Source organism: Haematobia irritans, chromosome 2 (genome assembly GCF_050003625.1).
Source record: "Haematobia irritans isolate KBUSLIRL chromosome 2, ASM5000362v1, whole genome shotgun sequence".
Classification (NCBI taxonomy): Eukaryota; Metazoa; Arthropoda; class Insecta; order Diptera; family Muscidae; genus Haematobia; species Haematobia irritans.
In genome coordinates this window covers 137,700,119-137,726,945 of record NC_134398.1, presented here as the reverse complement: position 1 = coordinate 137,726,945, position 26,827 = coordinate 137,700,119, and the positions used below count along the sequence as shown (strand labels likewise).

General features: G+C 31.6%; 2 protein-coding genes across 3 annotated transcripts in view; one reads left to right on the top strand and one right to left on the bottom strand.

Annotated features, from left to right (window-relative positions):
- The window catches only part of Asator (tau-tubulin kinase asator), a 90,284-nt gene that overhangs the window by 43,647 nt on the left and 19,810 nt on the right, over positions 1-26,827 (bottom strand). The gene's annotated exons all lie outside the window — the stretch shown is intronic.
- LOC142226294 (pancreatic triacylglycerol lipase-like) lies at positions 1,005-13,411 on the top strand. The gene is made up of 5 exons (XM_075296213.1): positions 1,005-1,400; positions 5,828-6,232; positions 6,395-6,637; positions 6,704-6,895; positions 12,718-13,411. Exons 1-5 carry the CDS (start codon positions 1,370-1,372, stop codon positions 13,362-13,364), a joined length of 1,518 nt encoding a protein of 505 aa, XP_075152328.1. The 5' UTR covers positions 1,005-1,369; the 3' UTR covers positions 13,365-13,411.

Here is a 26,827-nt window from a genome sequence, read left to right as displayed (position 1 = left end):
ACTAATTATAATTAACTATAATAAAATATGAACTAATTTTAATAAAAGTTAAAGTAAAACTTAAAAAAGTTAAATATGTTATAGAAATTCGGTTCATGTCATAAAATTTGGCAAAATTTAACCAAAATCAACTAATTATAATTAACTATAATAAAATATGAACTAATTTTAATAAAAGTTAAAGTAAAACTTAAAAAAGTTAAATATGTTATAGAAATTTGGTTCATGTCATAAAATTTGACAAAATTTAACCAAAATCAACTAATTATAATTAACTATAATAAAATATGAACTAATTTTAATAAAAGTTAAAGTAAAACTTAAAAAAGTTAAATATGTTATAGAAATTTTTCTTGATTTTTTTTCTGAGAATTTTAATTTAAAACAAAGAGAAAAAAATATATAGTAACTAAAATATCTTCAAATCAATCAATGTTAGGTCATTTTTTTTTTTCAGTGTATATGATTGTAATAAAAATTATAAATTGTTTTCGCTATGCCCATTTTAGCCATCTTTTCTTTCCGGCAACCCAAAAGGCCAATATGTTTCCAAAGAAAATTTTATATGCCAGTCCAGATCTTGAAATAGTTTCATTAAATAATGAATCTATTCAAGATCTGATCAGTGTGCGACGTCTCTGAATTTTCAGCTTCGGAAACACTGTTTCAAATTCTAACACTTTTCTGGGCCACACAAAATAAATCCTATAAATCTTTACCCTTTTTGGCCACATAAATCTCTTAAGATACTTTCCATAATTAAACCAAAATTGGATATAATTTTTTCAACATTGATGTTCAGAATTAATTTTTATCACATGCTCTCAACTGTAGAGCATGGCTTCTAAGAAAACAAGCGTAAAAAATGTATTTAAGACGACAATTACATGCGCTTAACTCTCACTTCTGGAAGAGCCATAAAGTGAAAAAAATCAACCTAACCAAACAACGACCATCATAACACTGTTCATATCAATATTTCTTACACTTTTTACCCAAAAAAAATCAATTTGTGAGCTCTTGTCAGTCAGTCAAATAAATTCAGCCAAGAGTGTTCAATTCAGTTGACTTTAAGACGGTCTATGGTTAACAATAATTTTGTACGCAAGCGCTCTCTAATTACGGAAGTTGGACATTCGGCTACTTTCCAGAGTTTTGAATAATTTCTTCGAAAATTAAACAAAAATATGAATTGGCAAAATTATAACAAAATTAAAGAAAGAGTTGATATGTGAAATTAAGAATTTTTCGTTTTTTGTCTAAAATTTATTCTTAAGTATTAGATATTGTTTAAGAAAAAATTGTGCCAGTTATTCTAATATAAAAAAATCATTATCGCGTTATTCCTAAAAGTATTATTAAAAAAAATATGATTTTGATATTCTCCATTCTCATTATGGGTAAGTTTTGCATAAATCTAAAGATGAAAATATTGATAAACACATGAATTTTCTCCACCACATTATTTAGAAATAGAAAGTTTTTTTTTTTAATTTCAATTAAGCGAATTGAGTCGTCGTAGGTCATGTACGTATACCACACATGGCTGCAAACGTGTTTGTAATAATTTTATTTAAATTCATAAGGAAGTTAACCATTGTACATAATTGAAATGTAAGCGATAAGGTTTATAAAACCAATGAATGAAATCTGTTTCGTTTAAAACAAAATGTTTGAGTAAAGTTTAAATTAAAAGTAAAATTTTAAATTAAAAGACGTATTTTGGTAAGTCCGTCTGTTGGTCTGGTGGCTCATATGTATATGTAATGCAACAAAATATAGTGCCATATTTTTTTAAATTTTATTATTGATAAACAAGAAACATCGGAAATGACATCGAGTTTTAGAATCAGTTTAGATTTGTTTGCATTGACTTCCTTTGTCACGAATTATGACCTTCAAACGGCCGACAAAGGCATCGCACTCTGTACGAAAGTTGCCCTGAGGTATTTTTGCTCATTTCCGACGAAGTCCCGTTTTGAGATGATCTACACTTTGACACTTAAAGGGAGATACGGTCAAAATTTGGAAAATCGGTGAAATCGTTTATTTAAAAAATCAAATTAAATTTCTTTTTCAAGTTCAATTAGTATAAAATTCAGGAAAAATATTCAGTTAGGCTTTCGCTTTTCCAAATCCGAATTGCCGGGCCTCACGCTTGACACCTGCCATCAGATTTTGTACAGCCACCTTGTCCACATACTTCGCCGCAGAAAGCCAGTTTGCCTTGAACTGCTGCTCGTCCTTAGCAGTTTTTTTGGTCTTCTTTAGGTTCCGCTTGACAATAGCCCAGTATTTCTCAATTGGGCGGAGCTCTGGCGTGTTGGGAGGGTTCTTGTCCTTGGGAACCACCTGCACGTTGTTGGCGGCGTACCACTCCATGGCCTTTTTACCGTAATGGCAAGATGCCAAATCCGGCCAAAACAGTATGGAACAACCGTGTTTCTTCAGGAAAGGCAGCAGACGTTTATTCAAACACTCTTTCACGTAAATTTCCTGATTGACATTCCCGGAAGCTATGAAAATGCTGCTTTTCAAGCCACAGGTACAGATGGCTTGCCAAACCAGATATTTCTTTGCGAACTTTGACAGTTTTATGTGCTTGAAAATATCTGCTACCTTTCCCCTTCCTTTTGCCGTATAAAAATCCTGTCCCGGAAGCTGCTTGTAGTCGGCTTTGACGTAGGTTTCGTCGTCCATTACCACGCAGTCAAACTTCGTCAGCATCGTCGTGTACAGCCTCCGGGATTCCGCTTTGGCCGTCGTATTTTGTTTATCATCGCGATTTGGAGTCACTACCTTCTTGTTAGTCGATAGTCCGGCTCGTTTTTTGGCTCGATGCACGGTTGTAGACGATACACCCAGATTATTTACGGCATCTCGGAGAGAGAGGTTAGGGTTTCGCTTGAAACTACCGGCAACTCTCTTTGTCGTCTCAGCGGCTTCCGGTTTTCGATTTCCCCCCAATCCAGACTTCCTGGCGACAAACGTTCCCCAGACACTTTAATTACATTTGTAACGGTTGATTTGGCAACTTTTAGCGATTTTGCCAGCTTTGCGTGCGAGTAGCTCGGATTTTCGCGATGCGCGAGCAAAATTTTGATACGCTGCTCTTCTTGCTTGGACGGCATTTTGACAACTGAAGGGTGAATTCCAAAATCAAAATAGGAGCAACAGTCTACACACACATACCTTCAAAATGAGGGGTGATCAGGTTTTTAAATGCAAAATTGAAAGAAATACGTCAAGTTTATATTGATCAAATTTTGACCGTATCACCCTTTACTATCCACAATGCACCAGATGCAAAAGTCCAACGGATTGAGATCCGGAGATTTTGGTGGCTATTATACGGTAGAATTGGATCGAAGAACCTCCTTCTTAAGCCATTCTTGTTGGTCGCGTGCTGATTGCATTGAAAAAAATATTTACCTTATATCAAAGATTAGGCAACCTAAATTTTATGACACGCAATTTACACAATATTAAGGAAAAATTTCTTTAAAATAATGCAATTTTAATTAAAAGAAAGTTTACAATTTTTGCTTAAAAACATTTTTTCATTAAAATTCGTACACAAATTTTGGAAATTTGCATCCCTCCCTTAAAGTCGTATGTATTTGAACTAAGGCAAGAATCCCTTAAAGTAAAGAAAAAATTGTGCGTTTAAAGAGATTGTTGAGTGAAATACTGCATCTTTTTGAATTAAGAAAACAATATTTCTCCCATAATTTTCGGCACTTACTTGGACCTCACGGTTGATGAATACGAACGTGGGCGCACATCTGTCGTTACAGCGGCCCAAACCATTACCATCGCGACGCTTGAGTTCTGGTCGCCAATCGAAAGCATAAATTTTCAGCTCTCGTCTTGTGCAAGTAAACCCGATCATTTTGTTTGTTCACAAACTGCTCAATTCGGAATGGCTTTTCATCGGTGAAAACCAAATTTCGTAACTAGCCTGCGAGGCAACTCCAATTTAACTTTTTTCTGCATCGGTGCACTTTTTGGAATGGTTTTAGTCGAAGCCGCCTTGCATACACAAGGTAATGGGTTCGATTCCTGCTTCGACCGAACACCAAAAAGTTTTTCAGCGGTGGATTATCCCATCTCAATGCTGGTGACATTTCTGGGGGTTTCAAAGCTTCTCTAAGTGGTTTCACTGCAATGTGGAACACCGTTCGGACTCGGCTATAAAAAGGAGGTCCCTTGCCATTGAGCTTAACATGGAATCGGGCAGCACTCAGTGATAAGAGAGAAGTTCACCAATGTGGTATTACAATGGACTGAATAGTCTAAGTGAGCCTGATACATCGGGCTGCCACCTAACCTAGTCCAAGCTAATTTTTCAATATATATATGCCCAGCTCACAAGCAAGTTTTTTACCACTGCAGCGTAGATTTCGATCAAATCTGGCCTTCACTTTTCAGATGATGTTGCCACCATTTTTTTCGTCCGCATTTTGGACATGGTGCAATACTGCCAGTATTATCACGGTAAAGGCTAATGACACGAGAAAGAAAAGATTTATTTACATTTAAAGGCAGGAGGGCTCTAAGGATAGCCATTTGTGGTTTTCCAGACATATGTAAAGCATTCACACTATCACGCTTGAATCCCATCGGGCATAATTTTATTTCTGAATGCAATAGATCAAAATGCTTTTGTAAGTTTTTAAGCAATAAAATGATCTGGATGAATGTGTAAGTAGTAACATGAAGTTAGGTTGGGTTTGGTAAAGTGGCAGCTCGTTAATTTCAGGCTCACTTAGACTGTTCAGTAGAGGTGTGCGCGTGACTGAAATTTCACTCACTCACATTCACGAAGCAAAATGTTTATTCATGCACGATACGTCTGGTAGCCAATCCCACTCACGCACATTCACGAAATAAAAGCCAGAACTCACGAACTATTTTTAAAGACTCACGCACGATTCACGAGAATTCGCGAGACTCACGACATTTTCCAAACGGAAACCAGCAAAGGTAACAAAATTCAAAAATAAAATATAGTTCGAAAACTAAATTTATTTCACTTAACATATGAGTATGAATTAAATCTTGATTTTTTTCGTGAGCGTGATTTTGCAGAAATTTTATTCACGCACGCTCACGCACGACATATTTTTTTTTGTTCCATTCACGCTAAATTAATTTCAGTTAACATACAAGTATGAATTAAATCTTGATTTTTTTCGTGAGCGTGATTTTGCAGAAATTTTATTCACGCACATTCACCAACCGATTTTATTACTCACGCACGCTCACGCACGACATATTTATTTTAGTCCCATTCACGCACATTCACGAGAGTTGCTTTGAATTTTGTTCCAACTCTCGTGATTCACGCGTGAATCACGCGCACTCTCTACTGTTCAGTGCACTGTTATGCCGCAAGTGATAAAATATTTCTCTTATCAATGAGTGTTGCTCGATTATATAGCTAGCTCAATGACAAGGGGCCTTTTTATAGCCGAGTCCGAATGGCGTTTCATTTTGCAGTGAAACCACTTAGAGAAGTTTTTAAACACTCAGTGAAGTCACCTGTATTACTAGGAGGAGATAATCCACCGCTGAAAAAATTGTTGGTGTTTGGTTGAAACAGGGATTGAACCCACAACCATTTGTAGCAAGGCGGGCATGCTAACCATTGCACCACAGTGGAGTTTGTTGAAATACATATCAGCCACATATCATATCAATAAAAAAAAGTAAAAAATCAATGGAAATAAAATTTAAAAATTCTGTTCAACCGGCACTTAATTTTACTTAAATATTTTATTAACGAATTATTTATAATGTAAATATATTTACATTTTCCAAGCAGCAATCACACCATTATCTCATTCTGCCCACATGAAATCCATCTTTAATTCCCCAATGAGACCAATTATGAATGCTCCTACAACAAATCCCATAATGCAACATCAAACTCATCAAGATCAAAGTACTATGGCTCCTGATCCAGTTACGACAATGCCTCCGAAAAATCGAGATATAAAATTAGGTCCATGTCTTTGGGTTATTGATCGTAAATGTCCCGATAAAGATGTTACTTTTTACCTATACACTCGGAAAAATCCCATTGATCGTCAATATATTTATGTTGATGCAACACTACAGGACTCGAATTTAACCCAATCGTTTTTTGATAAAAATCATCCAAGTAAAATTCTAATACATGGCTATAATGCCGATATGTTTCTGCATCCTTTGCATATGATGAAAAATGGTAAGTGATATGTATGTTTATATAGCTTAAGAGTTTAAACAAAAAATTTACGAATTTTTAAAAAGTTAACTTAGAGGAAATATTGGCACATTATCAGAACATGATTTTTATAATTTTCTAAACCCAGCAATTTTCTAAAACCTTTAATTTGATTTTTTTCAGAATATCTGGCTAAAGGTGATTATAATATATTCTACGTAGATTGGAGTAAATTGGCTGTTGGTCCATGCTACACTAGCGCTGTCCACAATCTTCGACATTCAGGGGCCTGTGTGGCTCAACTTGTACAACGTATCGTCGATATGGGTAGTAAGGATATTCATGCCATAGGATTCTCACTGGGTGCTCATTTAACAAATTATATAGCAAATAATTTAGATTCATTTCTCTTGCCTCGCATTACAGGTAAGATTTACAAATGGAATGTACGACAAATTCTTGTGATTAATAAAGAAAATTGAATTTTTACAGCTCTAGATCCTGCCATGCCATTATTTGTCACTTCATCCAAACAAGATAAATTGGATTCATCCGACGCCGAATATGTTGATGTTTTACATACGAATGCCTTGGTTCAAGGTAAAATTGAACGTTGTGGTCATGCAGATTTTTATCTAAATGGAGGTATAATACAACCCGGATGCAATGTAGATAACCCAATAAGTAAGTTTTGAACTGAGTTTATATATTGAATAGTTTACGATAGATAAGAAAGTCGAAATAAAGAAAAAAAAAGCGGGGTCCCCTTATTTTATTTCGTTTCACTCAAAAAAAGTGAACTCTCTATTTCACTAAAGCCAATTTAACCTTATTTTAGTTCATGGAATTATTAAGTTTGGAGAAAGTTTCCTTTACTCTAATAATCTTTTGTGTACGTTAGTTAAATTAAGTGAAACCGAGGAAAAAAATATACTCAAATGAAGCATAAAGATTAACTAAATTCGTGTCTTCCACAAAATAGTTCAGAATTTCTTTAAATTGGTAAATTTTACCAAAAATGCGTCCATCATGAACTTCATATGTCACTAAAGACATTCTTGCAATTTTGAACTCCACGTTTTTCCTTCAAACTACAAAATTTTCTTTAACAAGTGAAAAAACTTAGTTATGTCTAATAAATTTTCTTGAATTTGTCGAAAAATATTTACTTATTTTTATGACATCGGCGTGATGCCAACGTTTGTAATACTGTTTAGTTAAAATTTTCTACAAATATTAAAAATTTTCTAAAATTAACAGAAAGTTTTCTCCCTGGTAGGTTCACTGTTTTTTCAGTGTACCTTCCGTGGGCGGTGTGTACTGGCTGCACCAACTTATCGCATATTCCAAATAGAGAGGAAGAGATTATTATATAGCGATTTATTATTTTTTTTTGTCAAATGAAAACTCAAAAAAGTTTACTTGGATCGAAAGATTTTAATCTTCCTTTACGGATTTTGGTATTGAATCCGAACCAAATAGGCTGCTTCTTTAAAATGAAGTCATATTTTAGGGAGCTGTCTAGCTTTAAATCTAAAACGCTAAAGCCCATTTAACTCTATTTTAGTTCAAGGAATTTATTTTAAGTAAAAATTACTAAAAATTATACGTAAATAGAAATTTCTCTAATATGAGAACGTTTTCTTAACTTTAATAATTTTTTGTGTACGTTAGTTAAATGAACAAAATACTGGAAAAAAGTTATGCACAAATTAAATATAAAGATTTATTAACTTCGTATTTCCCACAAAATAGTTGAGAATTTCTTAATATTTGTACTTTTTCCTCAAATACATCCATCTCGATCTTCGCATGGCGCTAAAGACATTTTTTTATTTTGCATTTGTAATACAGTTTAGATGGTTAAAATTAGAAATGGACCAAAGATGCAAACACGTTAAAATAAATCTTATCCAAAAACAATAGAGATAAGAAGATGGAAAATTGGCCTATGTGACATTGACAGTGCATTGACGGTGCTAGTTCCGTACATGTTTGTAATTTTTTATTGATTTTTTATTTTTATTTTTTAAATGAAAAACTTAATTTTCTTAATGAAACAATGTTAAATTTTAGGCAACAACAAAAAAGTTACATTTTCCCGTTTATGGAAATTTATTTCCTGCACTTAATTTCGTTTTATTTGCATTTTAATGCTATGTCAATAACAGGTTGGCTGATAAGTCGCCGGTCTGACACATAGATGGCGTAGTGCCAACCTTCAAATGATTCGTGTCAAAATTTGACGTCTGTAATTCAATTAGTTTGTGAGATAGAGCGTCTTTTGTGAAGCCACTTTTGTTATTTCGTGTTTTGATAAAATACTGTTTTCTGAAGGGAAAAAATACGGTGGAAGCAAAAACTTGGCTTGATAATGAGTTTCCGGACTCTGCCCCAGTGAAATCAACAATAATTGATTGGTATGCAAAATTCAAGCGTGGTGAAATGAGCACGGAGGACGGTGAACGCAGTGGACGCCCGAAAGAGGTGGTTACCGACGAAAACATCAAACAAATCCACAAAATGATTTTGAATGACCGTAAAATGAAGTTGATCGAGATAGCAGAGGCCTTAAAGATATCAAAGGAATGTGTTGGTCATATCATTCATCAATATTTGGATATGCGGAAGCTCTGTGCAAAATGGGTGCCGCGTGAGCTCACATTTGACCAAAAACAACAACGTGTTGATGATTCTGAGCGGTGTTTGCAGCTGTTAACTCGTAATACACCCGAGTTTTTCCGTCGATATGTGACAATGGATGGAACGTGGTTCCATCACTACACTCCTGAGTCCAATCGACAGTCGGCTGAGTGGACAGCGACCGGTGAACCGTCTCCGAAGCGTGGAAAGACTCAAAAGTCCGCTGGCAAAGTAATGGCCTCTGTTTTTTGGGATGCGCATGGAATAATTTTTATCGATTATCTTGAAAAGGGAAAAACCATCAACAGTGACTATTATATGGCGTTATTGGAGCGTTTGAAGGTCGAAATCGCGGCAAAACGGCCCCATATGAAGAAGAAAAAAGTGTTGTTCCACCAAGAAACGGCACCGTGCCACAAGTCATTGAGAACGATGACAAAAATTCATGAATTGGGCTTCGAATTGCTTCCCCACCCACCGTATTCTCCAGATCTGGCCCCCAGCGACTTTTTCTTGTTCTCAATAAAAAAAAAAACAAGTATATACGGCCGTAAGTTCGGCCAGGCCGAAGCTTATGTACCCTCCATCATGGATTGCGTAGAAACTTCTTCTAAACACTGCCATCCACAATCGAATTACTTAAGTTGCGGTAACGCTTGCCGATGGCAAGGTATCTTAAAACCTCCTAACACCATCTTCTAAATTGTATGTACGAGGTATATATTACGAGGTATATATTAAATCAAAAAAGATCGATCCAATACGTATATAATTCAGTTAGACAAAGTTGACATAAAATGTTGACAAAATTTTCTACAGAAATAAAATTTTAACAAAATTTTCTATAGAAATAAAATTTTCACACAATTTTCTATAGAAATAAAAATTTTGACAAAATTTTCTATAGAAAGAAAATTTTGACAAAAATTTCTACAGAAATAAAATTTTAACAAAATTTTCTATAGAAATAAACTTTTGACAAAATTTTCTATAGAAATAAAATCTTGGTAGATTATTTTTGGCTCGAGTGGCAACCATGATTATGAATCGAATAAAATTTGAACAAAATTTTCTATAGAAATTAAATTTTGACAAAATTTTCTATAGAAATACAATTTTGACAAAATTTTCTATAGAAATAAAATTTTGGTAGATTATTTTTGGCTCTAGTGGCAACCATGATTATGAACCGATATGGACCAATTTTGGTATGGTTGTTAGCGACCATATACTAACACCACGTTCCTAATTTGAACCGGATCGGATGAAATTTTCTTCTCTTTGAGGCTCCGCAAGCCAAATCTGGGGATCGGTTTATATGGGGGCTATATATAATTATGGACCGATGTGGACCAATTTTTGCATGGTTGTTAGAGACCATATACCAACATCATGTACCAAATTTCAGCCGGATCGGATGAAATATGCTTCTCTTAGAGGCTCCACAAGCCAAATCTGGGGATCGGTTTATATGAGGGCTATATATAATTATGGACCGATGTGGACCAATTTTTGCATGGTTGTTAGAGACCATATACCAACATCATGTACCAAATTTCAGCCGGATCGGATGAAATTTTCTTCTCTTTGAGGCTCCGCAAGCCAAATCTGGGGATCGGTTTATATGGGGGCTATATATAATTATGGACCGATGTGGACCAATTTTTGCATGATTTTTAGAGATCATATACCAACACAGTGTATCAAATTTCAGCCGGATCGGATGAAATATGCTTCTCTTAGAGGCTCCACAAGCCAAATCTGGGGATCGGTTTATATGGGGGCTATATATAATTAAGGACCGATATGGACCAATTTTTGCATGGTTGTTAGAGACCATATACCAACATCATGTATCAAATTTCAGCCGGATCGGATGAAATTTTCTTCTCTTTGAGGCTCCGCAAGCCCAATCTGGGGATCGGTTTATATGGGGGCTATATATATAATTATGGACCGATGTGGACCAATTTTTGCATGGTTGTTAGAGATCATATACCAATACCATGTACCAAATTTCAGCCGGATCGGATGCAATTTTCTTCTCTTTGAGGCTTCGCAAGCCAAATCTGGAGATCGGTTTATATGGGGTCTATATATAATTATGGACCGATGTGGACCAATTTTTGCATGATTGTTAGAGACAATATACCAACATCATATACCAAATTTCAGCCGGATCGGATGAAATGTGCTTCTCTTTTAGGCTCCGCAAGCCAAATCTGGGGATCGGTTTATATGGGGGCTATATATAATTATGGACCGATGTGGACCAATTTTTGCATGGTTGTCAGAGACCATATACCAACACCATGTACCAAATTTCAGCCGGATCGGATGAAATTTTCTTCTCTTTGAGTCTCCGCAAGCCAAATCTGGGGATCGGTTTATATGGGGCTATATATAATTATGGACCGATGTGGACCAATTTTTGCATGATTGTTAGAGACCATATACCAACATCATGTACCAAATTTCAGCCGGATCGGATGAAATATGCTTCTCTTAGAGGCTCCACAAGCCAAATCTGGGGATCGGTTTATATGGGGGCTATATATAATTAAGGACCGATATGGACCAATTTTTGCATGGTTGTTAGAGACCATATACCAACATCATGTATCAAATTTCAGCCGGATCGGATGAAATTTTCTTCTCTTTGAGGCTCCGCAAGCCAAATCTGGGGATCGGTTTATATGGGGGCTATATATAATTATGGACCGATGTGGACCAATTTTTGCATGGTTGTTAGAGACCATATACCAACACCATGTACCAAATTGCAGCCGGATCGGATGAAATTTGCTTCTCTTTTAGGCTCCGCAAGCCAAATCTGAGGGTCCGTTTATATGGGGGCTATACGTAAAAGTGGACCGATATGGCCCATTTTCAATACCATCCGACCTACATCGATAACAACTACTTGTCCCAAGTTTCAAGTCGATAGCTTGTTTCGTTCGGAAGTTAGCGTGATTTAAACAGACGGACGGACGGACGGACATGCTTAGATCGACTCAGAATTTCACCACGAACCAGAATATATATACTTTATGGGGTCTTAGAGCAATATTTCGGTGTGTTACAAACGGAATGACAAAGTTAATATACCCCCATCCTATGATGGAGGGTATAATAAAAAATAAAATAAAAAGGATGCTCGCAGGCAAAAAATGTGGCTGCAATGAAGAGGTGATCGCCAAAACTGAGGCCTATTTTGAGGCAAAACCGAAGGAGTACTACCAAAATGGTATCAAAAAATTGGAGGGTCGTTATAATCGTTGTATCGCTCTTGAAGAGAACTATGTTGAATAATAAAACGAATTTTGACAAAAAAATGTGTTTTTTTTTTGTTAGACCGGGGACTTATCAGCCAACCTGTTAAATGTTATACTGAGCTCATATTCAACTAATTTCTCCTTAAAAGTCCCGACCCAAACTTATATTCCAGACACAGATATAATGGATACTAAGTCAAAATTTCGGAATGTACAATGGCGGTATACAACCATAGTTGGACCTATTGTGATATACGATATCTACATAAATATTAAAAAATATTTTCTCTTTATGTTATGTTGCTAAGTAATTTCACAAAGGCGTTAAGAAATCTTCTGCTGTCTGCAATAATTTTCTATACAAATTTAAAAAATTATATAAAATCACTTTCAATAATAGGCCACGCTAAATGCTAAAAACTGGGAGTTTATTTAATATCATCCAACATGTCCTGTAAATAAATTAGTTTGGTTAACAGATTTTTTTATAAATATTCGAAAAAATAGTAATACTTGAAAACAAAACTCCTTTCCACCAGTTTCGAAAATAAATATAATATAATTAACTTCATTTCTATTCTTTTCCAGATCCCTTTGCTTGCAGTCATCACAGAGCCATCGATTATTATCTCGAATCAATTCGCACAACCAAAGGTTTTTGGGGATGGGCGTGTAGTTCATATATGGCATATCTACTTGGAATGTGTCCTCCCACAAACTATCTTCTAGAAGCAGGAGAAAATATCCAAAGAACAACAAAAGGCATGTTCTTTGTAACAACCAATGAAAAATCTCCCTATGCTCAAGGCAAATGGACAGATTTACCAACATTGGGTATTAAGAGACCAAATACATCACAATCACCTCCATCTATAACAATAAGGCAACCACCTCAAAGAGGAGATCCACTACTGAAACATATTGATCAATGGGGAAAATTGGATTATAATTTTAATAATTTCCATGACCATGAAACCGGATTACCATATGACTATGATACATATCTACAAAATTGGACATCTTTTAGTGAGGGTGATTCGGCTGAAATTGCAAATGATTTGAATGTCAATTCTGTGGAAGAACAAGATTTCGATGAGTATCCATATGTTAAGGTGGATAATGGATCAGAAGATATGAATCGAAATCATTTTTCATGGCAAGAATATAAAAGAAACTCCACCGAAGGTTTCATAGAGACTAGTATATTTGGATTACCTACTTTGGAAAGAACATGAAATGAAATCAAATATTGAATAAAAAAAATTTTTACAATAAATAAAAATAGTTTAACGAATTTGTAGTATAAATTACATTGAGCCATAGGACTGTGAGTCCTTACTTGAGTTAATCTTCGATTCTTCGCTTTGCCACTAGTGCTATGAATATGGGCGCCATGAAAATTAGCCACAAAATCTAAACCTAAATTTTTGTTTTTGCTTTTTTTTGAGTAAATCCATTTTAATTTTGGCGCCCGTTTGTATTATGATAATAAAACCCAATATTTCAAATGAAAATGGACCCCAATTTTCTTTTTCTTAATGTGTTTCGTTTTCTAGTGAGGCCTTTTAGCTTCTTGCACTGAAAAAAAAGCATACTCGGTTCCAAAGATTTTGTCTTTACTTTAAAAAATTTAGTATTGATTCCGAGCCAAAGAAGCGGAGAATACAAGTAAGGATACTTTTAAGACACAATTCTCTTTTAAATTTAGGTTTTGTGTACTTACTTCTAGGAAGCAAATTTTAATTTTTCGCTTTCTCAGCTTTTTTTCTTCATATGCTATCAAAGTCCTTTAAAAACGAGTTAACGGCAACTTTATTTTCCAAATTAGGACTCGACTTCCAGTAGAAATTATGCTATGTTTGAAGTAAAAACTTCTTTAAAATAAAATTTTGAAAAACATGTCCTATATTTGAACTATTTTTTGCTTTGTAGTCAAGATGCAAAAATACAACAAATTTAAAGACAATTTCATTAAATTTAAAGAATTTTTCTGATTTATTAAAGTCAAGTTGACCTTAGCCTATAATTTTTTTCTTTCATGTTAAGATACCCATTTTGAGGTAAAATTACTTAATTATAAGGACAATACGACTTCATTGAAAAGTTTATCGACTTTTGGACAAGGAAAATAACTTTATTTTAGAGAAATGCGTCTTCTATGCTAAGCAAAATTTGTATTCGTATTTTAAAAACATGAAATCTTTTTTTCAGTGTGGGATTTGACAATGGTGGCAACTATGAACGCTTTTGTACGAATAGCATTGCGTCGCATCAGAACCAGACAATGAAGCCGACCCATTTTTGTCGGCGGCTGACACTAAATTTTTGCCCCGTGAAAGCTTTATTAATATCCCAGTAAAAAAATTTGGAAGATCTTCTAAAGGCACCACTTTAAAAGCACTTCCAAAAGTGCCGTCCCAAAGATGTTCTTTTTTTTAATTTTTTGTTAACGGTTTTTCATAATTTTAATGGGTAATTTTATCTTTTTTGTTTCTAATGAGTTAAAAACAGAATGATAAAAATTATAAAATGGTACAAGTTATTTAAATTTTGTAAAAAAAAAATGCTAAACCCATACTAGAAAAATTGCGATTTTTTTAAATATGTCATGTCAAACGTTTCCGACAAGCGTTAGGATACATTAAAATCAAAATCATAAAAAAATTATAAAAATTATTTATTTGGCAAAATATCACAACATATTTTAATTCACATCCAAAACAATCTCTTTGGCTCGGAATCAATACCAAAATGCTTAAGGGTAGGCCAAAATCTTTGGATCCAAGTATTTTAGCCAAATCTAAACTAATTCTAAAATTTAAAAAAAAATAAAAAAAATTGTTAATAATAATGTATTACCAAAATCTATTGAACAATAACATTTAAAAACAAAATGAAAATTTGTAGCGCATTTCTTTGTTGCACTACATATCTGCCACCCGTATATAGTAAATAATTATTTCCGAATAAAAATTTTAATTGAATTTTTAATATTTTTTTATTTCATTAAAATAATAAATAATAATAAAATACTGATTATCCAGTATTTAACCCTCTTATGCCCTAGCCCGCCTTTAGCCGGTCTTCATTTAATAAGGCAGGTTTTAGTAAAACACACCTTAAGAGAACAAAAATGGGTAAAATAAAAAGAAAACTTAATTAAAACTTTTCAAGAGGCTTTGCAGCATATACTGAATTTTACCGTATACATTTTTCTTGTTTAGTTTTCTTGCTTTCGTGTCGTTCACATTGAAAATTTAATCAGCTGGCAAAAAAATTGGGGCATTAGAGGGTTAATTGCAATCGTAAAAATTTAAAATTATTTTCTTAACTCACTTTATTGCTTAATTGAATTTAAAAAAATTATGTGTATCATTTAATTTTTCAAATAATTTCAACTATTTTGTTGGGAATATTTTGGCGATAGTTTTTCCGTGTAGCAAATAAAATGTTTGTAATTTCTCGCAAAGATTATTTGGTAATGAGATTCATTACTGGAGCCACCGTGGTGCTATGGTTAGCATGCCCGGCTTGCATACACAAGGTCGTGGGTTCGATTCCTACTTCGACCGAACACCAAATACTTTTCAGCGGTGGATTATCCCACCTCAGTAATGTTGGTGATATTTCTGAGGGTTTCAAAGCTTCTCTAAATGGTTTCACTGCAATGTGGAACGCCGTTCGGACTCGGCTATAAAAAGGAGGTCCCTTGTCATTGAGCTTAACATGGAATCGGGCAGCACTCAGTGATAAGAGAGAAGTTCACCAATGTGGTATCACAATGGACTGAATAGTCTAAGTGAGCCTGATACATCGGGCTGCCACCTAATCTAACATCTCTACTGGAGTAGACGTCCAGATCAGAGTACCGCTTTTAAACTAAGATATTGCCATTTCAAAATTTTACCACAATGTCCAAAATATATCCAACCAAAAACATACACAATACATACGTTCGATTTCATACACCCCATGTCACTAAACACGAAAACGGCAATCGACTGTCACATATCTTTCAATGAGAATTATAAATATTTTATAGAAATACCATTCGACAAAACTGCAAGAATTTCATCTCATGGTCGATGCCCTTATAAATTTACTCCGAGGGTTGTTCTAGTGTTTTCTTTTCAAAATAAGACATTTTTATGGAAGCATCACATATTTTATTAATGTTTTCATTTGCATACCCATAGCAAGGTGATCCAAAAGATATCAGCTGATAATGTTTGACGAACTTAGAATATTCAATATCGTTTTATAGTTTGGAGATTAGAATTTGAAAAAAAAAAAATAAAAAAATCAAAAAGTCTAGTCGATTCAAATATATTGATATTCATTGACGTGTTTTCTCGATATCAAAGAAATGACCCCAATCTTAAAACTATTTCTCACATTAATACATCAGTAATTTGGCTCACCCTGTGGTTATACGATTTGAAGGATTTTATATCTGGAAATTTATGGGAAACATAGATTTGTAAATATTTTTTATATATACATGTCATCTTATTGCCATTCAAAATTTTTATGTTGTTCTATATTTTTTTGCTAACTAAAACACAATCAAGTTTTGTCTTTATTTTCGAAATATTTCACAAAAACATTTTTATCCTAAAAATGAGCTAAATTCACACTTTGTTTTGATTTTCGGCCGATTTTTATTTATAGTAATTGAACTAAATTTTTGTGAATAGGAAATAAAAACATTTGCGTTAGAAACCCAAGAAAAACAAAAATTGCGTCTGGCAGCAGCGTCACAATCCACTTTGATTACATCGTGCAAAAATAGAGATTGGTTTTTGTTTGTTTTGATTGTTTTCAATTTTAATTGTAAAAGAATTTTTGGAATTTTTAAAAGAAAAAAAAAATCATCTATATAAGAGATATTTCTTTCAATAACGAAGTGCCATAAATGAAGACATTCAATTTTTTTTTGGGTAGTGAAATGTAAACGTAAACATTCGAAAAGCATGCAAATTTGTTCATTCATCTTCTGAAAATAGCCATAAAACTAAATATACTTACATACATGCCTGATGATTGAGCAATTATGCACAGAAAAAAAAACACCGTTTTTAAACTAGGTGGTAGTAATCATTTAATGTTCGGTAAGAAATTTAATTTAAACATATAATGTGTTTAGACATTTGAAAGAGAGAGATGAAGAGAGAAGAAGAAATATGATTCTAATGGATAAGGTTGAGTAGAGACTTTACTGGACTACACAAAAAGTGAACATCCGATATTATTTACAAATGTGCATATGCTCAAAACTTTAGATGTTTAAATTTAAATACTATTTAATTAATATAGAAATATAACACAAATAACAGAACAGGAGAAAATATCATAAGACATTTTGATTAATACGAATATTATTTGTTTTACTGGCAGACCGGCATTTATTGGTGGAACCACATCTCTAGTCACGAGAGTAACCAGATGCCAACAACATCTATTAATTTCACAATTTACTTCATGCATATTTGTAAATGGAAAATAGAATAGAAAAACAAAGTACCGATATTCGTAGAAATTTTCATTGAAGGAATGGCTGGTTTCAAAGCCAGTCGAGTTCTATTGGTCAGTTCGTTAGCACCAAATATGAGTGAGATTAAGTTAAAGGTGAAAAAATCAAAAAATATCTAAAAGTGTACTGATAAGATGATTAGCAAAAGATGTATTAAAAATGATTCAAAAGAAAGGACAAGTTAAAAAAATTGGAGTAAAATGCGATTTTAATGGCATTTAAATTTGTTTTCTTCCTAATAAAAACATATTTCTAAAAAAATAGTACTATAATTGGGTTCACTTCTATACTTCAGTACTCGTCGTCGTTATTTGTAACTAGTACACGCTCAAAAAAATCGCTTCTGTAACATATACCCTAAACACATTTTGCTTTAAGCATATATATTTTCAGGATTGGTCCAAACAAAATATTGTTTGTATTGTTCAAACATATTATGTTTCACCTTAGGGCATACAGTGGTAGTAAAAAAATTTTAATGAAATTTTATTTGTGTGGATATATTTTTAAGGCGCCAATTGGTTACTTCCATTATTTAACTTGCAGCATACTCTCTAGGTCTCTCTTTCTAAACACATATATGTTTATAGGCTATTTCCAAATTAATATATGTTTGCATCTAAGCATATTATATTTACAAACATGTTATGTCCCAAACATAATAATTTCTAACATATTAACATATATGTCCCAAACATGTTATGCTAGTTTATGAATATTATATGCTTGCACTTAAAAATATTGTGTTAAAAAATTTGTGTTCCAAACATATAATTTTTACACCCAAACATATGAAAAACAGTCTTTTTCGTCCGTGTAGGGGAGCTAGTTACGGCAACTGATTACCTCCAATGACAAGCCCATTTTAAATTCACCATAGTATTAAAATTTGGAACCAGTTCTGCTTACTTCTCTTCGAAAAAGAGTTTCGACGGAATATAATTCAGGTTTTGGCACACCATCAAAAAATCGTCTCTGTAACATATGCTCTCAAACATATTCTGTTCCAAACATATGTATATATTTTCAGAAATTGTTCAAACAAAAAAAATGTTTGCGCTGTGCAAACATGTTATTTTTCACCCTAAGCATATCTTTGTTTAAGGCTCCAAATAGTTAATTCCAGTTTCTAAACATTTGTTTGCTTGCAACAAAATTTCTTAAATATAATTGTGTTAGAATAGAAATTAGCATGTATGTTTGTAATTTATTTATAAGCAATCATGGACGAGTACTCAGCAATCTACACTTTTCTTGTAATTAAACTTACATTTCTATATAAGTATTTCGTTATCTATCTCCGTCGCCATATTTATCTTTTTTTCTCCTCTGTCGCTCTCTCTCTCTCTCTCTCTCTCTTACGTTTCTAAACATATATATATTTATATGAAATTTAAGAAAATGTAAGGTCACAAACATAATATGTTCTAACATATTTTCATTTCATTTCATTCTTTATTGACAGTAATAGATAAAGCCTTGAAGATAACAATATTACAAACTTAATTATCAATAGCCTATGATACAAATTCAAAACATAAGTTTATTTATATTTGTACTAGAATAATAACAATAGTGGCTCCCCAGGAAAATATATTAGTGTTAACTATTGAAGTAGTATAAAAATATAAATTTTTGCCCTAGCAGCAGCGCCAGTATAGAGCGACTAAATGACAAGGCCAAATCTTAATCATTTCCATGTGAAGCAAAGTGGTCAATGAGCTTATTTCTGAAGACAATGTTAGAAAATGAAAAGTTACGTAACTCCTGGGGAACATTGTTCCAAGCTCGCATGGTTCGCACCAAAAAAGATCGCTCATAGAGTTGACTTACTAATTGTGGATTACGAGTAGTTCTTGTAAAAATAAAAAAAAAATCTTATAAATCTATAAAATCTTATAATTACAGTGCAGGATTATAAATGTTAAAACATCTCCGACTTATAATAAATATATATAATAATTAAATTATGAAGATAATTTATAACATATTAACGTATATGTCCCAAACATAGTATACTAGTTTGTGAACATTATATGCTTGCACTTAAAAATAATGTGCTAAAAAATTGAGTTCCAAACATATAATTTTTACACCGAAACATATGAAAAATAGTCTTTTTCGTCAGTGCATGTGATACACAAAAAAGTCATTCCTTTAAGTTGTTCCAACCTTTGGCCAAACCATCGTTGAGGAACCAATGGCTTTACGGCGCAAACATGACACATCTTTATGTTTTGTAGTAAACATTTAATATAGTACTATACAATCCCACACATCCTATATTTACCCTTTCGAAATTTTACAAATATTTTTAGAATATATTGAAAAATTATATTATTTTTTGTATCCTGAAGTTTTACTGTTTGCAAGAAACTAAAGTTGTTTGTTTTCCTTAAACGAAGTTCCTTTAAATGCTATTGTGTGAGCATTACACACTTGTGACCTGTACTTTGACTATAAGTATACATACACTGGATTTTTTTTTATCTGATTTAATCACGAAATTTATTGATTAATTGAAATCGCTACAATCATGAATTGATTTTTAATTAATTTAATTGATTTTGGTCGCGAAACACAATTCAGCAAGTAATTGAGGGAATCAATTATTTATTGTATTATTATTTATTTATTCCTAATCATAATCATGAAAAGTATTTCGTATAGATTTATAGTAGTTTCTACTTTCTTATGAATTTTTCGCTTATAATTATAGTTGGATTTCTCTGGATATATTTTGGTGATATTTTGCTCGGTGTAGATAGTGAAATTTCGAAGCCAATATAAAAAGCAAGTAAAAAAAGAGCTAGTAGCACAAACAACTGTCATTTTAAAAAATAAATACAGCAATTCAAATCAGCTTGATCTAAGCAATTTATTCAATTTATTTTCGTCTGCAAGATATTCTTGCAATTAGAATATAATTTTTATTTCGGTGTAGAAATTTTTAATTTTTTGTCTAGTATTTTATTTTCACAGCAATTTGCTATTGTGCAGTCAGACCCGCTTGATCTCTATGGAATGTTCAGGTAGATAGATAGTCACAGTATAACGAATAGAAAAAGTCGAATGTTTGTTTAGTGTGATCTATTTAAAAAAATGTTTTTAAGTATGCCAAATTATGTATTTGAGTGAAAGAAATCTAAAATTAAAGTGGTTGGTAGATGATTCTTTGGTATATAATAATACAACAAGGCATTTTCCGCTTGCCTTAATGTTAATTGAAAAAAATTCTTTATAAATATCCGAAAAGGTGAAGATTAAAATGTTATTTATTTATTGGTTATTGCTGTTGTTGTTTTTTGCAGGTTTTCATCATAAAGCAAAGTATTTTTGAATTGACGTTATTCACAGTGCTACGTGGTACCCACATACGTTCATTCATACATATTACTTTTTATTACTCGCTTTTGATATGTATTTTATTGGCGATGAGAATTAGAAATTGGCATATATCCCAGAGGTATATCGGGTATTATTCATTGATATTTTAATTGAAAACAAGTAAATACGGCCGAATCTTTCTCGTACCCTCCACTATAGTATTCAAGATATTCTGTTTAAGGCAAAAATTCAGTCGCAAAAAATTAACTCTTCGACCTTCTTTCAAAATTTTATTCTTAATCAAAATAATAAAAGGTTTATTACAACACTTTTTATTCCAAAACAAAGTTGATCAAACATTTGCAACTGAAGATTTTTAACACACGATAGATATAGATACATGTGCTCGTGTGTGCAGTTTAAACTGCTCTATAAATCCACACTTTTTACTGTAACTATGCATTATTGAAAAAATAGGTAAAGCAATATTGTAAGTCAACAGACTATACAGACAACACACAAATATTGCTGTTGTCATCAGCAGGGCTGTGGAGCCGGAGTCGAAGTCGGAGTCTTGGAGTCGGAGTCTGAAGATTTTGCTGGAGTCGGAGTCGTAAAAATTTTGATCGACTCCGACTCCGGTTAAACCAAATTTTTTAAAACACTTCACATTTTTGTAACTAAGCAAGTTTTTACGCAAATTAGTTTCCATTGCGTTATTTATTCGATCAATGTACAGCATGATTGTATTTAAATCAACTTCCAATTACGGCTATCTTTTTATGTTTCCTAGAATGTTAGACTAGCAGATGGGCTGGATCGATCCATTTTAATGCCCATATCAATTTATATGAAATATTTCGAACAATCGAAATATTTCATATAATATTGAATATTGACAGAAAATGGTTTCAAAGTTATTTTTTATAGAACATTTTGTCAAAATGTTATTTCTATCAAAAATTTTATCAAAATTTTATTTCTATAGCAAATTTTGTCAAAATTTTATTTCTATAAAATATTTATTCAAAATTTTATTACAATAGAAATATTTTTTCTATAGAAAATTTAGTCAAAATTTTATTCCTATAGAAAATTGAGTCAAAATTTTGTTTCTATAGAATATTTTGTAAAATTTTATTTCTATAGAAAATTTTGCAAAATTTTGTTTGTTACACAAAAAATTTATCAAAATTTTGTTTCTATTCATAATTTTATTTTTATTTAAGTCAAAATTTTATTTCTATAGAAAATTTATTAGAAAATTTGGTCAAAATTTTATTTCTATAGAAAATTTTGGCAAAATTTTATAGTAATAGATTTTTTTATTAGAAAATTTGGTCAAAATTTTATTTCTATAGAAAATTTTGTCAAAATTTTATTTCTATAGAAAATTTAGTCAAAATTTTGTTTCTGTAGAATATTTTACAGAATTTTATTTACTACACAAACAATTTTCTAAAATTGTATTTTTATTGATATTTTTTTCAAAATTTTTTTTCTATAAGAAAAAATTGTCAAATTTTATTTCTATAGCAAATTTTCTCAATTTTTTTCTTACTGATACTCACTGCTATAAAAAATGTATTCAAAATTTTATTACTATAGAAATATTTTTTTCTATAGAAAATTTAGTCAAAATTTTGTTTCTATAGAATATTTTGCAAAATTTTATTTCTATAGAAAATTTTGCAAAATTTTGTTTGCTACACAATTTTTTTTTAATTGTATTTCTATTGATAATTTTTTCAAACTTTTATTTCTATAAAAAATTTTGTAAAATTTTATTTCTATAAAAATTTTATTCAAAATTGTATTTCTATATATTTGGCCAAAATTTGATTTCTATAGAAAATTTTGCCAATATCTTATTTCTATAGAAAATTTAGTCAAAATTTTATTTACTAGACAAAAATTTTTCCAAAATTGTATGCTCACTGATACTCACTGCTAAGTCGAAAACTTGTAGAAATTACTCAAATTTTAAAACTTTTCAATAAATTAATCATAAATGAATTTTTTCGAAATTGTCTAAACAATTATAAATATTGCCCGAGATTTTGTAAAAGTCTGATTTGAGATTTTATCAAAATGTAGATCTAAATACAAAGTTGTGCAGAGTATATTATAATCGGCCTTTAGACTTTCCTTGCATTTTTATTTTTTGTTAAAATTGTGTTACGTCCCATAACGTTAGATTTAAATTTTAAGTAGAAGTATATACAATTGTAGAAGTATATACAATTTTGTCTAAATCGATTCAGATTCAAATTCATGCATATGGGAATAAAAACCTTTATATAGCTCGCAACAAATTTAAAGTATTTGAGATAGTATCAATAATTTTGGTCCACAAATACATAACATATACTGTTGGTATCTTCTCATATTATGATGGGTATTTATATCATTATTTTATTTATTAAACATTGCCCTAAATTTGAAATATAGAGTTCAATTGGCATCTAATGTGAAATTAAGACCTTTTTTTGCACACATAAATAAATATGATACTTTATATCGATCCACTTATGGTACCCCCACAATAGAACTACAAATTAGTGGTATTAAAATGAGATTTAGTTATATTACCCGGAGTCGGAGTCGAGCTGATGAAAAATGCTGGAGTCGGAGCGAGCAAAATTGGCTCGACTCCACAGCCCTGGTCATCAGCACACAAATAACGCATATAGCCAATCTGATCTATTTATAGACCAGCGTGTAATGCACACACAATCGAATTCAAAGAAAATTCGTTTAAGAAAAACAACCAACCAAACGACTGATGCCTTGTTTCTTACAAACGACACAATATTATATATTCTCATACAGTAATGGTTCGTGATTAAATTCTACGTTTGAACAAATAGTGAAATTTGTAAAATCGAATCGAAAGTTATGTACTCCTAAGAACGTAAAATTTCCACGGTTAAGACCATCTCCTTAGAAGGTACATATTTCAATTCCCAATACAAAATAATTCGGAGTTGTATGGGACAGGCGGTTGAATTTGTGTCTGTTGGCCCGAACTTCAGCAGTCGTCAAATTTAGATTAGGTTCAGCAAATGGCGAGTTTGTGTATCTCAAGCACAATACAACGTCATGTTGTTTTTTTACATATATTGGTCAACGTTGCAAATCAGTTGCAACAAAGGCTATACGCGAGCTATTACTGTGGTCGGAAAAGGAGCACGAGCTGTAAGAGGTGTCAAATTGGCATAAATATGTAATCGGACAGTTAACCTGTTCCTCCACTAGAAAACTGGCATAGACTGATGCAAATCTTTCAATGAGATGGATGAGCAGCACAATATTCGGCTAATATGACAGCCTGATCACAAGAACATATTGCAGTTATCAAAGAGGATGAGTTGGGAAGGCTATTAACTACCTTTCAGGGTAACTAGAATCTGTTTGACTGCCTCTGGCAACGTCATGTTGCATGCAACGACACCAAGCAAATATGGCCCCATCCAACTTAAACCGCACATTAGAAATTCTAGTGTTTTCAAGTCGCCATATATGCAATAGCGAATCTTTACCTCACAGACGGGTGTGCAAAAAGTATTGGCGTGGTATATAATTACTAATACACGAGTTGTCATAATGCGGAAGAGAAAGAATCAATAAAATGACTCTTGTATTCTTAGATTCATATTTTCACATATAGTTGGAGCTCTCATGAATATTCACAGCAAAAAAGCGTAGCCAAAAAAGTAGTGAAAAAGTTCTTTTTGGATCCGGAATTGGTGCAAAATTGGCGCAAAAGCGATGAATTTAACGTGGGCTTGTCATAGAACGGATGTCCACTATTTCAATAGCCGTTGCACCAAATTTCCATCACTTCTTAAGGTGTGATCCGAATTCAATGTTTTAGATGTGAATTATAAAATTTTATGATATTATAGATTTTGCTGGAGTCGGAGTCGTAAAAATTTTGATCGACTCCGACTCCGGTTAAACCAAATTTTTTAAAACACTTCACATTTTTGTAACTAAGCAAGTTTTTACGCAAATTAGTTTCCATTGCGTTATTTATTCGATCAATGTACAGCATGATTGTATTTAAATCAACTTCCAATTACGGCTATCTTTTTATGTTTCCTAGAATGTTAGACTAGCAGATGGGCTGGATCGATCCATTTTAATGCCCATATCAATTTATATGAAATATTTCGAACAATCGAAATATTTCATATAATATTGAATATTGACAGAAAATGGTTTCAAAGTTATTTTTTATAGAACATTTTGTCAAAATGTTATTTCTATCAAAAATTTTATCAAAATTTTATTTCTATAGCAAATTTTGTCAAAATTTTATTTCTATAAAATATTTATTCAAAATTTTATTACAATAGAAATATTTTTTCTATAGAAAATTTAGTCAAAATTTTATTCCTATAGAAAATTGAGTCAAAATTTTGTTTCTATAGAATATTTTGTAAAATTTTATTTCTATAGAAAATTTTGCAAAATTTTGTTTGTTACACAAAAAATTTATCAAAATTTTGTTTCTATTCATAATTTTATTTTTATTTAAGTCAAAATTTTATTTCTATAGAAAATTTATTAGAAAATTTGGTCAAAATTTTATTTCTATAGAAAATTTTGGCAAAATTTTATAGTAATAGATTTTTTTATTAGAAAATTTGGTCAAAATTTTATTTCTATAGAAAATTTTGTCAAAATTTTATTTCTATAGAAAATTTAGTCAAAATTTTGTTTCTGTAGAATATTTTACAGAATTTTATTTACTACACAAACAATTTTCTAAAATTGTATTTTTATTGATATTTTTTCTATAAGAAAAAATTGTCAAATTTTATTTCTATAGCAAATTTTCTCAATTTTTTTCTTACTGATGCTCACTGATACTCACTGCTATAAAAAATGTATTCAAAATTTTATTACTATAGAAATATTTTTTTCTATAGAAAATTTAGTCAAAATTTTGTTTCTATAGAATATTTTGCAAAATTTTATTTCTATAGAAAATTTTGCAAAATTTTGTTTGCTACACAATTTTTTTTTAATTGTATTTCTATTGATAATTTTTTCAAACTTTTATTTCTATAAAAAATTTTGTAAAATTTTATTTCTATAAAAATTTTATTCAAAATTGTATTTCTATATATTTGGCCAAAATTTGATTTCTATAGAAAATTTTGCCAATATCTTATTTCTATAGAAAATTTAGTCAAAATTTTATTTACTAGACAAAAATTTTTCCAAAATTGTATGCTCACTGATACTCACTGCTAAGTCGAAAACTTGTAGAAATTACTCAAATTTTAAAACTTTTCAATAAATTAATCATAAATGAATTTTTTCGAAATTGTCTAAACAATTATAAATATTGCCCGAGATTTTGTAAAAGTCTGATTTGAGATTTTATCAAAATGTAGATCTAAATACAAAGTTGTGCAGAGTATATTATAATCGGCCTTTAGACTTTCCTTGCATTTTTATTTTTTGTTAAAATTGTGTTACGTCCCATAACGTTAGATTTAAATTTTAAGTAGAAGTATATACAATTGTAGAAGTATATACAATTTTGTCTAAATCGATTCAGATTCAAATTCATGCATATGGGAATAAAAACCTTTATATAGCTCGCAACAAATTTAAAGTATTTGAGATAGTATCAATAATTTTGGTCCACAAATACATAACATATACTGTTGGTATCTTCTCATATTATGATGGGTATTTATATCATTATTTTATTTATTAAACATTGCCCTAAATTTGAAATATAGAGTTCAATTGGCATCTAATGTGAAATTAAGACCTTTTTTTGCACACATAAATAAATATGATACTTTATATCGATCC

What these genes read in the sequence shown, in the direction of transcription:
- LOC142226294 (XM_075296213.1), top strand. Translation starts at nt 1,370, where the DNA reads ATGATTTTGATATTCTCCATTCTCATTATGG. An exon ending in TTTGCATATGATGAAAAATG is followed by an intron (nt 6,233 to 6,394) that starts GTAAGTGATATG and finishes GATTTTTTTCAG; the next exon opens with AATATCTGGCTAAAGGTGAT. An exon ending in TCTCTTGCCTCGCATTACAG is followed by an intron (nt 6,638 to 6,703) that starts GTAAGATTTACA and finishes GAATTTTTACAG; the next exon opens with CTCTAGATCCTGCCATGCCA.